At 29.7% G+C, this 14,660-nt stretch overlaps 2 protein-coding genes across 2 annotated transcripts; both read left to right on the forward strand.

The window, feature by feature from the left end:
• Window positions 1–1,964: 1,964 nt before the first annotated feature.
• On the forward strand, window positions 1,965–4,643 carry LOC137810929 (NEP1-interacting protein 1). Its single transcript, XM_068612428.2, has 5 exons — window positions 1,965–2,704; window positions 3,113–3,291; window positions 3,679–3,762; window positions 4,035–4,202; window positions 4,315–4,643. The coding sequence occupies exons 1-5, from the start codon at window positions 2,560–2,562 to the stop codon at window positions 4,435–4,437; spliced, it is 699 nt and encodes a 232-aa protein (XP_068468529.1). The 5' UTR covers window positions 1,965–2,559; the 3' UTR covers window positions 4,438–4,643.
• Window positions 4,644–10,608: 5,965 nt separating this feature from the next.
• LOC137810931 (aspartyl protease family protein 1) lies at window positions 10,609–14,427 on the forward strand. Its single transcript, XM_068612430.2, has 10 exons — window positions 10,609–11,291; window positions 11,682–11,814; window positions 12,092–12,327; window positions 12,484–12,708; window positions 12,993–13,128; window positions 13,216–13,298; window positions 13,377–13,470; window positions 13,566–13,623; window positions 13,900–13,971; window positions 14,060–14,427. The coding sequence occupies exons 1-10, from the start codon at window positions 10,984–10,986 to the stop codon at window positions 14,245–14,247; spliced, it is 1,533 nt and encodes a 510-aa protein (XP_068468531.1). The 5' UTR covers window positions 10,609–10,983; the 3' UTR covers window positions 14,248–14,427.
• The last annotated feature ends 233 nt before the right edge of the window (window positions 14,428–14,660 follow it).

Genomic DNA, 14,660 nt, shown 5'->3' on the forward strand with positions numbered 1-14,660 from the left:
TCTTTTAGTAATAAAGTTGGATTACCCTAAAGTGCTTCACATTATTTTATTTATATTTTACCAATCAAAATTTTCAATATAGTAATTGATTATTTTTTATTATTAAATTTAGTTACTATTTAATTATTTTCTGTATGAAATAATCTAACTTAATTTTTGTTATGGAAGCTCTTAGTTGACCTAATACACTATAGACTCTAATAACTGGTCATTGTGCAGTGGAAAGAAAAATGATTAAGAAGGGTAAAAAGACATTCACCATATACACTAAATTTGATGACACCATGTTGGTCTAGAAAGTTGTAAGAGTAGGAGGAAGTTTTGCTTTAGAGGGACATGCACATGCTTGGTCAATATCAGCATGCAAAATTAAATAGTTTATACATTTTATCTTCTGGGAGGCTCCCGAAGAAAAGTTAGGAAGATTATTCATAATGTATTTGCTGTTTTGTGCATTAAATCTCATCCATATACATGATTCACAAAATTTAGAAATTGGGTCACTTGCAACCTAAGTTTACGGGAATTGGCAATACATAGAATCTGATGTTGCAACTTCCCACTATTCTAGTCCTGTTCGTTTAGGAAAATTACATATTAGTGTATAGAAAACCCTCGCCTCCAACATTAGGTGCACTTGTTTTAGACTTTAATGAGCAACAAGCATAATAAATAGCATGATATTTGGCAAATTGAAGATGCATATATAGGAACTAGTGAATGCAAAACAAAATTCTTGTTTAGGGTTTAAAGGAAGAAATAATACTTTACTAGCTATTATGAAACATATATGGTATGAATATAAATGAAAAACACACGATGAATCTGATATAATATATCCAAACATAAAATTTAGATGTGTCTATTTCACTTATGTAATTTATACTAACTTCTGATCTATTTGTTTATAAATACCAGTAAATTTGCATTCAAAAATATGAAACATCAGCAATTTGTAATGTTTTTTTTATGAATGAAACACAACACTGACATTACAACTGATGAGGACTTTTATCACTTGTTTATTTTGAGAAAATGCTTTGGTTTTCAATTTTGTAGTAATGGTGTTACTTACTTTCAAATATGTCTACATAAAATATAAATTATAAAAGATCATAAATATGTTTTATTGTTTTTACACAAATAATTAAAAATAAAAAAACACAATTAAACTGAAAATTAATATATGACCATAAAAACATTGTTTTAAGCTGTAACATTGATGTATCATTTGTCTGATATTAAAGTTCTGGTAACACCAACTCATGTGGATATAATATTATTTAACTTTTAAAGTTTGTATAATTAATAAATTTTATAATAGATTTATATAAGTTAAATTTTGTATTAGTAGGAGATTAGAATCCAAACAAGAATGGAGGACTTTTGTGTAAGGAAGAGACAAAAATAAAATAAAATAAATAAAATAATTATATATTAATACGAATTTGAAGATTTTATATAAAAGTAATGTAATGTTAAGAGAGAGGATGAGGATAAATAGTCCTGCATGCATTTATTGGTACATAATTTATGTTGTTTTGAGTCATTAAAGTTAATACTATGAGTTAAGTTGTAGTCTAAGGAATCCATTAATTACTTGAGATTTGGTTTAGGGATTCTGTCTAATAGGTTGTTATGACTACTGTATATATTGTCAATCTGGTAACACCAACTCATGTGGGACACATCAATTACCACTGCAACTTTTATTTCTCATTCTGATATTCGAATACAAACAACACCAATTACATATAACACATATATCTATTTATAACTTATATACTATTAGGATATACTATTGTGAAAGTAAGTAATACATATAACAGAGATGATATGTAGGAAAGTCTGGTGGTACTCACCTACTGGACCCAACCCATGAAGATATTTTGGATGAGAGGGACCAGAGAAATAAAATAATAATAACCAAGACATTTATATGAAATTGGGCATTAATAATTATTAAATGAGATGTTAAAAAATGTGGAAAATAAGCAGTGCGGTGGTACAAGTTGCAGGGGAAAGCGTAGCCAATCCAAGTCTAAGCTTGAAACCGCGCTCTGACCCAAAACGAGTGATGGAAAAATCAAAAAACGAAACTAAATTCTCGTGACTCTTCGTGGTTGGTTTGCCACGCCCTTCTCTTTAATCACCGTCCCGTGTCATTTGAAAGCGATTTTTTCCCTTTCATTTTAAATTAATTCTGGATTAAGCTCAAAATGTTTTCTTTGCTCAAAAAAATTACCCATAAATATATATATAGAGAGGGAAAGGGTCGCGTTAAAGGCACACAGGTTTTAAATGCGAGTTGGTTGATCGCAGCTTCTTCCAATCTTCTTTCATGCTTATAGACTAAGCATTGCACAAGAGCCATCTTTTATTCTTATCGTTATATTATTATTATTGTTCCTGTTTTTAATGTTAACATATATATATTCATTTTAGCTTCTCCTTAAACCCAAATCTGGTGACATCAGACCAGACCGTACCCTTTTGTTTATTTTTCCTTTCTGGGTTTCAATTTTGTCTCCAATCCCTGCAATTTTCTCAGACACCCAGATGGACTTTGTGCCAAATCCATGTCCTTTGCGTTCATCTTCGATCGGGAATCTCGTCGAGAGGGTTAAGCAACTTGGTACCCTCGCCGTCTCTGCCGTCATTAGGAACATCTTCTCTGCGATCTTGACCTTCTGCTTCGCATTAGGTTCGCTTCTTCCTTCCCTTCTGTTAATTTCCATTATCCTTGCTTACATTTATAATCTAACCAAACTCTTGATCTGCTTCTGTTTTCCTCCTCTCATCATGGGTTTTGCCTTTTCTTGTCGTTTTTTTAATCTTTTTGGGTGGATTGTTATCATTGTCTGCTTTTTGTGATGTTGGGGGCTTTCGGTTCAGACAGAAATGCGTATTATGTTTAAAAAATGAAACTTGAAACATGGGGTGGGGGTACGCCATTTCTTGGTTGGATTGTTTTGCTTGTGTTGTCTGGTTTTGTTATTTTCAGCTTCAAAGACGTACAAAGTTGTGTTGTGGTTAATGTTTTTTCAATTCTATTGGCACCATGTGCTTTGCTTAAGGAACAACGAGTTTTGATTGGTTGTTTTATCTGCAGTGGGCACTTTGTTGGGGGCCTTAACTGGAGCTTTGATAGGACAAGAGACTGAGAGTGGCTTCATTCGAGGGGCTGCTGTTGGTGCCATATCAGGAGCTGTTTTTTCCATTGAAGTGTTTGAATCGTCTCTTGTTCTTTGGCAATCTGACGAATCTGGAATTGGCTGTGTGTTATATTTGGTGAGTTTACTTAGCTTTCACAGGGCCTTGTTCAAGTACAGATTTTAAATACAACTTCCTAGGTACCTTTGATGCCTTTGTTCAAATGGAATTGGGGTTTTACTACATAAATTTACACAATCCTTTAATGCAAACCTTTATTATGTGGATTAGCCAAATGAAACTCCAATACTGATTGTTGAACAACACAAAAACATTTAAAATGGCATGTAAGTTTTGTCTCCTGTCAAATTGGGAGCATTTGTTGGGTGTGTAAGCTCATGATGTATCCACGTGACCACAATGAAATCTTTTGTTGGTCTGTAATCATACTGTGTTGCACCCCCTGACTTTTGTTTATCATTTAGAATTGCATGTGGTGTAGCCTGATCTTTTTGAGATATGCAGATTGATGTTATCGCCAGCTTACTGAGTGGGAGACTTGTGCGTGAGAGGATAGGTCCAGCCATGTTGAGTGCTGTTCAAAATCAGGTAATTTTCTGTGCCCAAAGGACTTGAGCTTTGATTGATTTAATGTTTGGTCACTTCCAATGTTGCCTTTCTCTCGTACACTCGGTTTTGTTATATTTGGCCTGAAACTAAACTTCAATTGAAAGTAATAATATCAAGGTTGCTTTTACAAACTAAGCAAACAAAATGAAATCCAGTAAAAAATGAGTTTGTAAACTTTAACCAAAATAATGAGATTGAGATTTGCTTATGAACTTCCTCTTCTTGCTGACACCTCTGCTCTTGCTTATCAGATGGGTGCTGTTGAAACCAGCTTTGATGAGGTTCAAAACATCTTTGACACCGGTGGTGCCAAAGGTTTGTCTGGAGATTTGGTTGAAAAAATCCCACAAATCAAAATTACAACTGACAACAATATTGATGCATCCGGTGACAGAGTCTCTTGTTCAGTTTGCCTGCAGGTTAGTTTTCACGTTTTCCCTTGTCACTATCAGTAGATGTCTATACATAGAATTTAATGCTTGTATGATTGTGTATTCTGTTATAAACATTTCTACATTTGTGCATATACAGGATTTTCAGCTTGGAGAAACAGTAAGAAGCTTACCTCATTGCCATCACATGTTTCACCTTCCTTGCATAGATAAGTGGCTCTTCAGACATGGTTCTTGCCCATTATGCAGAAGGGATCTGTAATTTTGTATATGCATAGCACAGACCGCTAAAAGAGTCCTTTTTTTGTTTTTGTTTATACGCTTATTTCATTCTAGGACTTACATCTAGTAGGAAGCCATTGCAGTTTGAGTGGTATCATTGTACTAAATTAGTGTAAAGAAAATTTTGAGATAAAAACAGTTTCCACTTGTTGTATATGGATGAGTAATTGACCCTTTTTCCAGCCAGTCTCCACTATTTTTCTCTTTTATTTTATCTTTAGTTTTTGGAATGCCATTCGTACATGGATCAAACGATGGCTTCCCTGACATCTCCCATGCTGATAATACAATGCCCAAGAGTTTTTCAATCTCAATTAAACTAATATTTTGAATTTAATTGCTATAAATTTGTTCTATGAATTGTCGTATTTGAAGTATTGTGGTTTGGATTTTGATGTGTTGTTTCGATTTTATTTTTAAAAAGTGTTTGAAAGAAAGTTGTGTTTAAATTTTTTTTTTAAGGGACGTGAAATTGTTGGACATATTGAAACCAGAACAAAAGTAATATACTTAATGTATAATGAACGAGATGACTTATTTAATATTGATTTATGTAACGATATTTTAATAAAGTATTTTTTTTCTATGATTATGGTATTTATGTGAAAATATAATTAATTTTTTCAGTGAGGCTTTTATTTTTAATTGTGTTTTTTTATTCATAAAGAGGATTTGATACTTCAGATTCATAAATGTGAAATGAAAAAATATGTAAATGAATGGAAATGTTCCACTTTGATCGGAAGTCTGGTTCGTACAAGTTTTGTTTTTGATTTGAGGCTCATAATTTTTTGGTAGCCATTGTAATGAGAAGTTAGGTCTAACCTAACCAGTAACGTCCATAAGTATTACAAACAAGAAAAGACTTACTATTGGTCCAAAACCTAACAATATTGATTTGGTGGGTTCGGGTCCAATTTTATAAATCTAATTTTCTTAAATTATATTTTTTAAACATTTTTATTTTTTTGTTTTTTTAAATAATAAAAAACTTTCAGACCAACTTCACATCAAATTAATCATTTAAAAATCTAGTTTTTCTGGTTATAAACACATATGAATCAAATCTCTAAAAAATAACCATTAAATTATTTTATACCAGAATATTCTTAATCTTAAACAAGTTCAAAACTAAGCAATTTTGATCGATGGGGCTTCATTCCTTTTCAGTATCTATACTCTCTGTATATTTTGTTATTTTTATTCTATTTTTATCAACAAACCCTTATTTAAGTTTTTTTACCAAAAAAGAAAGTAATTTAACTTTATTTTCTTTATATATAATATTAAATCTATTGTATTGTTTAAACAAACTTTTATATGTAACAAGACCTAATTTTTATTTTTATTTTGGCTAAAGTATACATATTTTATTTTTTTACAAAATTAGTGAATTTCTTAGAGTACACTAAGCATAAAGTGTTTATAGTACTAAAATGTTTTTTAGTCTAATCGCATTCAAGATCTTCAGAATCGTTTTTTTATCGATAAAAATTAAATACATATTAAAAAATTATAATAATAAAGAGACTGAACTACAAATATATATTAAAAAATTATAATATTTCGTTATGCACTTGTTTTAAATTTTAGGGTCACTAAAAAGCCAAAACTATTATATTTATTTATAATAGTTTTTAGTTCATTTCATAAACTCAAGTTCTTTAATGTCAATAAAAAAATGTATATGTTTATTAATATAATTTAGGGTCATTTATTTGAATTTGTTAATTTCAATTTATTAATTAAACTTATTATTTTATGAGTTAATCTGTCAACCTTAAATGCATAAAACTTAAGTTCTATTGAAGTCATGGGTCAAAAATAACATTAAAATTTTAAGAACTTTGACCTATATGTGCCAGCTCAAGTTTACAAATTTTGGAGTGGTTGAACATGAGGACTCGAAAATAATATTTTATTTGCCTATTGATAAAAATGTTAGTATTTACATTTTCTAATGTATTGTGTTTATATCCATGTCCAATATAGACTAATGAGTGAATAATAAATAAGATGTTATTATATGATAAAGGTTAAAATTCTTTAAATTAATTTATCATGTAAATTAATTTTTATGCAAGTTTCTTTCGTGCTTTTCATGTTTAACACATGGTACATGTATTTGATACTTACTCCTTCTAAAAGCTTATTGATTTTCTTACTTTCTATTATTCACATCTTTATTGGGTGTGATAGACCGAATACAAATATTTTCTAAATAATAGAAAATACAATTGAAAGCAAATCTTAAATACAATTAAAGTAAATTCTATTATACAAATAATCATTTATTTAAATTGAATAAAGATTTATCTCAACCTTAACTCTACTATATTGACAAATATTTATTTTAACACTTGCTTTTGTAAAAAAAAATATAAAAAACTAACTTTTTTTTATATTTTTTCAAAAAATTAATAAAGAATATCCTTTATATATACAATTTTTAGTTTAATATAATAAAATTAAAATTTATAATGCTTGAACTATATAATTTCAAAAAATAATTAATTAATTCAATCTCTTTCATGTTTGAACCTTTAAAAGAGTATCCAAATTCTCAATGAGAGATGATATTTTTTTTACTCTATGTCGTGTAAGTTCTTACTTGTCACTTTAGCAACTAGAGTTCATAAGTAGAATATGGTTTCTCTCTCGCTAAAACTACCATTAGATTGGTTGAATGTTAAGCATAAGAAACGTTATTTAAACAACTAGTTGGATATGATGAGACTTTACAATAACATTAATTGAAGTTTACTTTAACAATCATCTTATCATTCAAGTTAGATATACAAACAAAAATTTAAACCAAAACAAAAAAAATAAGTACAAACTTATTCAATTCAATTCAAATGTAAAAACACATTTTATACCAATATTTTATAATTTTCTCAAAATATAAACTTTCATTCTATAAAAATAAAAGTAAAGCAAATGACAAAATTTACTAAACCAAAACAAAGACATCAACATATAATAAACATATACACAAAAACAATTTAAACAACTTCATTTGATCATGAAGTTCAAAAGTTTCATTGATGATTCAATTCAATTTTAATAACAAAAGCATAAACCAAGATTTCAATACTCTTAAAACATCTCACTTTTACATGCATTCTCTAAAAATATAGTTATGAATTTAATTTGACTTTTCTTGCTTTTAAAACTAACTCGTTTTGCATGAAAAAACACAACAAAACTCCAAAAATATTAAGAAAACCTTCAATTACTTTCTTAAATAAAACCTAACATTCAATCATCAAAATCATTCTTCTTTTCTCCAGGCTTTCACAAACTTTCTCCAGGCTTTCACAAACTAAGATTGTCAATTTCCACTTTTCTTAGACCTAAACGGAAACTAAAAGAATATATAATAATATATATAAACCAACAAACTTATAAATTTATACGAATAATATACTTCAACTTAATAAACTTATCTCAATCTATGTGTATCCTTTATTAGATTAAAAACATGAAAGAAAGATAAAAAAATAAATAAAAGTTAAAATTTTAGAGAAAAATAATAAATAATATAATTTTAGAGTGATAAACACTTATAAAAATATAAGAATAAACATTTATCTATGTTGTTTATATTTTTTCAAATAATATATTAATTCTTCTTTTGTTTTAAAACATTGTCTCTAAATCTATGAAAACACGTTCTTACAATTAATATTATATTTGGAGTTAAATATTAATCAAATAAATTTGACGACATTTTTTAAAAATTAATTATTAAATACAATTTTTTATATTATTTTTTATTTTATAACGTGTTCATATAGATGTATTTTTTTTTCTCTCTCTCCCCATATTAGATTTCATCACCATAACCTGATCATGAATATCATTGTTTTTCATTTTTTTTATATAATATTGTTATCAGTGTTTTATCAAGTGTAAATTTAAGATTCAAAATAAACATTTATCATGTATGCTATTGTAAATGGTAAATGTTTATAATATAATATATTTATATGTTGTATATAAAAGAATATTTGTTAAAAAATATACATAGTAAGTTTGGATATTATTATTTTTAACTTTAGGTTATGAGATACTTAATAAAGAAAAAAAAAAACTTTTCTATGTATTAATTTTTTTTTTAATTATCAAATTGTGTTTGTTTTAAGGATCGGGTTGCATAAGAAAAGCACAAAAATCAATAAATAAAAAATTTAATTAAAAATAAAAATGAAGAAAAAAATTTGGGAACTCTTTAATAGTAAAACAAATAAATGAATTATAAATAATAAAATATAGAATTCAATCACACACCTATTACATTATTCATAATTTTTTTTTTAAAATCTTTTATTTTATTTTTCATGATTGTCAACATCACTTTCTTTTTAAACCACTTTCTCAAATTTTCTCTTTAATCTAAATTTTTTATTCTATTTATTTTAATCCAAACCATATCACCTTCTTGGTAACTCCTCTTAAATTCTCAAGTCTTCTATGTAGTCTAAAGAAAACAATAAAGTAAACCACTTTTTTCTATTATTTGAAAAGGAAAAAAGTTTCATGGTTGAATTTGGTGAAAGAAAAAGAGAGAAAGTCAGCCACAATAAATGTTTGTTTAAAATAATTTGAACTCATAATCCTGTGGTTTGGGTTGAAATTTTTAGGTGAGAGGTCTCTTTCTTTACTTCACTTTTATATGTTATTGATTAAAATCAGTTCCCGTGGATGATGAAAATATTCATTTATTACTCAAGAATTAAATCATATCAAACTAATGATAGCTAAATATATCTTTAATACAATATATTAAATAACAGGCAATATAAAATTACAAAAAAATAAACTAAAATGATAAAAATAGTAATTTTAAATTTTAAAAGAAAAAAATCAAATAAATTTGCAATTTTATGTGTATAAAGTATAACATAAGTCAACAAATTGATTGTCTAAAAAATGTGTTTTTTATAAGAAAAATATAGATGTTTTCAAAGAAGAAAAATCATGTAACTTCTAAGAAATGTTATATTATTTAATACCTTTTCATTGAATGATACTTTTTTTAAATGAAGACATAGTTAGATTGAAAAAGATTTCTCATAAATAATGCATATCAAATTTTATATTAATATAAAATAATTTAATGTCTTATTTACATAAATAAAAATAACATAATATATTATTTAAAAAGTATTAAAATATGAATTAATATTTTTTAATTTTCGATTTAATATAATTTAACTTAAATAATCATAATAATATAAAATTTTAGTTTAACCATTAGATTAATAAAAATCAATTTTATTTAAAATTATTATCTACATAATATTACCCTATAATTTAACCTCTTTCCATTTTTAAATTTGATTCACTCTCGTAATCTCACATAAACTTACTATCTCTATTTCCGTTTATCAGGAAAAGAATACAATTTTTTTCTTTCTCAAACGTGAGTGCGTTTTAATTATTTTTACTTACTTTATGAGTATTTTAGAAATAACTAATGATATATTTAAAAAAAAATTGCATCCATCACATTATTCTATGTCCCACACTAAATACTTTGAAAAAAAATTTGCAGAATGAAAACCTTAATCAGATCCATAAGATGCAAAACCAAGCATCCTCTAACTATCTGTATTTTCTATCAAAATGAGGCCATTGAAAGCCATCAACTCACCTCAATTTCATCAGTCACATTCACTTGCACAATACCTCAACTTCCCTGTAATGCAGGCATTTATTTTTTAATATATTATTTATCCTTTTCAAACTTTTACTTGCAGGTGTCACCATTTCTTCTATTATATTCTACCATGTTCAGCTACTGCAAACTAAGTCCCAATGGTGGTGACAGAAATAATAAACATTTGGCAAAGGTTTCAACAGGTGCAGTTGGCTTCCCCTGTTCTTTCTGGCCAGCAAAATCAACTTCATAAGATTTAAATATCACAAAATTCAAACAATAATAGGTGTTTCAAGCTGCATAAATAGTCTTATGTTGTAAATTAAGTAGAAACTATTAAGTTTACTAATCATATTAACTATATGTAATTACCATTTATATCACTAGCACTACAAACTAACTAAACCACATTAATATATAAGTCGGTATAACAATATTGGAATAACATTATTAAGATATTATGAGGTCTAAAAATATGTAAATATCATATCAAATAGTATTCTTAATTAACTCGATACTTTAGATAAATTTTATGAAGTTTATGGAAGAACATGAGATATGAAAAATGGAAAAAGAAGGTAGGGAAAGAAACAGTGAGTGAGAAAAGGAAGAGATGAATTTGGGAGGAAAAGTGTGGATGCTTAACCAAACTCAACCGACTTTTTGACGTATCTTGCTTCTCCCTCTTCCCTCTCTCCCCTTTCTTCATTTTCTTTATTTTAATTCTAACTATTTGGTGTCCACGACCACAGTGGACAAACAAAAACACGGAACCTTATTGTTTGCTCTTGTTCACTGTCTCTGCTAAGCAAAGCGTCTCAAATCACATTCTTTAACATATCACCTCCTTCAACAACTCTCATGGCTCCTTCTTTCAATTCCAACCATAATCATCGACACACTTTTCTTTCTGTGTCACTGGTCATGGTGCTGTTCACGAGTTCCCACGCGCTTCATTCCTTCGGCTTCGACATACACCACCGCTTCTCCGATCCGGTGAAGGAGGTTTTCGGCGTTGCTGACTTACCCGACAAGGGAACTTGCGAGTACTATGTTGCCATGGCCCACAGAGACCGAATGTTCCGGGGCCGGCGTCTCGCCGACGGTCACCATACTCCTCTCACTTTTGTCCCCAGCAACGAGACTTATCAGATTGGGACATTTGGATTGTATGGATTCTTCAACTGCTTGCAAAATTTTAGTTACTTTTTATGTTTTCTGGGTCATAGTTTTTTACTAGAATTTTCGAGAATATAGATCTGTGCAAAGAATCAGAAGGACGAATAGAATATGGGTTATGATTTTGGTGCTTTAAAAGGTGCAGAAAGAAAACCGAAAGGGGATATGCTTTCTTTTCTTTTTTAAGAGACCATATATTACGAGGTTTCCAAAAAAAATTCCTTTTTTTTGGGTTGTGTGAAAATCTCTTTTATTTGCAGCTTTTAGTCCTTTTTTTTAAGAAAAAGGGGAAATTTTTTGAATGAATTTTGTGAGGTATTCTCTGGGTGGTTTGTGTGTAATAGTATAATAATTAGTAATTTCTATTATTCGGATTTCAGCTTGCATTTTGCCAATGTTTCTGTTGGGACTCCACCTTTATCGTTTCTGGTGGCATTGGATACTGGTAGTGACTTGTTCTGGTTACCTTGCAATTGTACTAAATGTGTGCATGCTATAGAGATATCAAACCAGGTATGCCATCTCATTTATTATTTTAACTGTTTTTTTCCTTTAATTTATACTTTATCTGAATGCTTGCACTTTTTGAGTGCTGGTGTGAAACTTCATTTGCATCATCATTAGTTGCTGAAGGATTTCTTGATAGTTAGTCTTGATTATGGGAATCGTATTGCCCTTATATGTGTTTTTCTCTTCTTTTTTTTGGGTTCTTGATCAGTTGTGAACAAAAGTACAAAACTGATGCAGAAGTTTGAATTGATGACACTTTTTTAATACTTTTACTTGCCAGAGAATTGATTTTAGTATCTATGATCTTAAAGGATCATCCACAAGTGAAAAGGTTTTGTGCAATAGCAGCTTATGTGAGCTACAGAGACAATGCTCTTCATCCGGTGGCGTTTGTCCTTATGAAGTAAACTATCTATCGAATGGCACTTCAACATCTGGGTTCCTGGTGGATGATGTGTTGCACTTAATTACAGACGACCATCAAACAAAAGATGCTGATACACGAGTTACTTTTGGGTAAAATTGTCTACATCTTACTGTGATATTTATTGGTAATACATATACATATGAAGCATTAGAGTTTATTCTTGACCATACTGCATTGCAACTTCTTTTGGGCTTACTTGTTTTTGACAACATGCTCATTGGTATTTGTCATTCAATATGTTGCAGTTGTGGCCAAGTTCAGACTGGTGCTTTTTTGGATGGGGCTGCCCCAAATGGTCTCCTTGGACTAGGAATGGGTGATGTATCTGTCCCAAGTATCTTAGCCAAAGAAGGGCTCACTTCAAATTCTTTTTCAATGTGTTTTGGACTTGATGGTCTTGGAAGAATCACATTTGGGGATAATAGTAGCTTGGTTCAAGGAAAAACACCATTCAACCTAAGGGCATCGCAGTAAGTAGTTATAATCCTTTTTTCTTCTTTCCATTTAGTTCAACAAGAAGTTATCACTTTCACTTGAATGCACACCCAAACATACCAAAAAAATGAATGAATATTGGCTTAGGTAGTATTTGGTTTCATTCTGGTTGACACTCATGACATGCCTTGACCTTAAATGGAGCACCCTCCACTACCTTGAGAACTTCTTTAGTAAAAGCAAAAGCAACATATAACAGAAACTATAGAGGAAAAATATCTTAACTAGTGCTTATTTTAACATTCGTTCTTCTTTACAGTCCTACTTACAATATTACTGTATCCCAAATTAATTTGGGAGGAAATGTTGCCGATCTTGAGTTTCATGCAATATTTGACTCTGGTACCTCGTTCACATACCTAAATGACCCAGCTTATACTCAGATTACTAACAGTGTAAGTAATGTTAAGTATAGTTGGTTAAGAAGGTAACTAGGCCTTCATGTGACATGAGTTTTTAATTTTTTCCCATTATTTTTGCAGTTTAATTCAGTAGTTAAACTACAACGGCATTCATCTTCTAGTAGTTCTGATGAGCTCCCCTTCGAGTACTGTTATGACTTAAGGTGATTTTAGCTTCACAGAAGTCTCTACTCCCTTTTCATTTTAAAACCATCAGGCACTGATTTTGACTTTACCTGCAGTTCAAACCAGGTTGTTGAAATTCCCTTCAATCTGACCATGAAAGGTGGAGATACTTACACTGTCACAGATCCTATAGTAACTGTCTCCGGGGAGGTGAGAATATGAAATCCAACTTTTGGTTTCATTCATATAACTATCCAATGATTTTTTAGGCTGTAACATCATAAATGCTTATTGTGATGATCCAGGATATTAGCCTACTTTGTTTGGGTGTCCTGAAAAGCAACAACGTGAATATCATTGGACGTGAGTATTTTATTTGAAGAAACTAAAATATATATGATTAAATGTTCTTAAACTTTTCAATTATTTTGGTTAATTCATGCTTCTTATCAATAAGCCACAACTGCTACATTCTTATAAGATCTTGTGTAGCATTCGCCAATGCCTGTCTTGTTTGTCTGTTTTTGTTTGACAAATCTTACATCAATACTATGACAAAGACATCTATAACTTCTTCCACTGTTACTGCTGATGTTTTGATACATACCTAGAGTATTCATAGTATTTATCTTGATACAGAGAACTTCATGGCTGGTTACCATATAGTGTTTGACCGCGACAACATGATTCTGGGTTGGAAGGAATCTAATTGTAAGTGCATGTACATTTCACTCTCTACTGCTTCAGTTCACTGCATTTTTTCTCCAATAGTATTGTTAATGAGACATGTTATTCACAGGTTATGATGATGAATTCTCTACTTTACCTGTTAACCGATCACACTCCTCTGCTATTCCTCCTGCCATAGCTGTGAATCCTGAAGCAACATCAAATCAGCCTAATGAGCTGTCACCTAATCTTTCATTTAAGATAAAGCCTACTTCTGCCTTAATAATGGCCCTTTTTTTGCTTTTGACCATATTTTGAGCATACCTTAGGCTATTTAGTGTTATATTACTAGTATTAGTATTTTTTAGCAACACTAGAGAAACATTATTTCTATACATTTTTGGATTCTTAGTAGCATTAATCTGATAACGAGTCTGTAAATAATGTGAAAACATGTCAGTATAGTTATGAAAATACATATATGTTTCCATTCTTACATGTTCATGGTTTGTCTGACTTCACTTTTACATGTTAATTACAAATCCACATAGTTGTAAACGCAGAAGACCATTGACTCATGACTTGGACAAGACCCAATCAAATTGTGCAGGTTGTGCTAGAAAAACTGAGAGATTAGTTATAAATCCTCACATATAGTTGAAAATGGACTATGCATTTGATTTTTAACCATAGTTTGGTCTTTTCTTTTTGACATCTTATAAAAATCAATT

Source organism: Phaseolus vulgaris, chromosome 2 (genome assembly GCF_051622355.1).
Source record: "Phaseolus vulgaris cultivar YP4 chromosome 2, ASM5162235v1, whole genome shotgun sequence".
NCBI lineage: Eukaryota > Viridiplantae > Streptophyta > Magnoliopsida > Fabales > Fabaceae > Phaseolus > Phaseolus vulgaris.

Coding starts and splice junctions, on each gene's coding strand:
- LOC137810929 (XM_068612428.2), top strand. CDS start 2,560: ATGGACTTTGTGCCAAATCCATGTCCTTTGCGTTCATCTTCGATCGGG. Junction 2,705..3,112: donor GACCTTCTGCTTCGCATTAG/GTTCGCTTCTTC, acceptor TTTTATCTGCAG/TGGGCACTTTGTTGGGGGCC. Junction 3,763..4,034: donor TGAGTGCTGTTCAAAATCAG/GTAATTTTCTGT, acceptor CTTGCTTATCAG/ATGGGTGCTGTTGAAACCAG.
- LOC137810931 (XM_068612430.2), top strand. CDS start 10,984: ATGGCTCCTTCTTTCAATTCCAACCATAATCATCGACACACTTTTCTT. Junction 12,328..12,483: donor GATACACGAGTTACTTTTGG/GTAAAATTGTCT, acceptor AATATGTTGCAG/TTGTGGCCAAGTTCAGACTG. Junction 13,972..14,059: donor GGGTTGGAAGGAATCTAATT/GTAAGTGCATGT, acceptor TGTTATTCACAG/GTTATGATGATGAATTCTCT.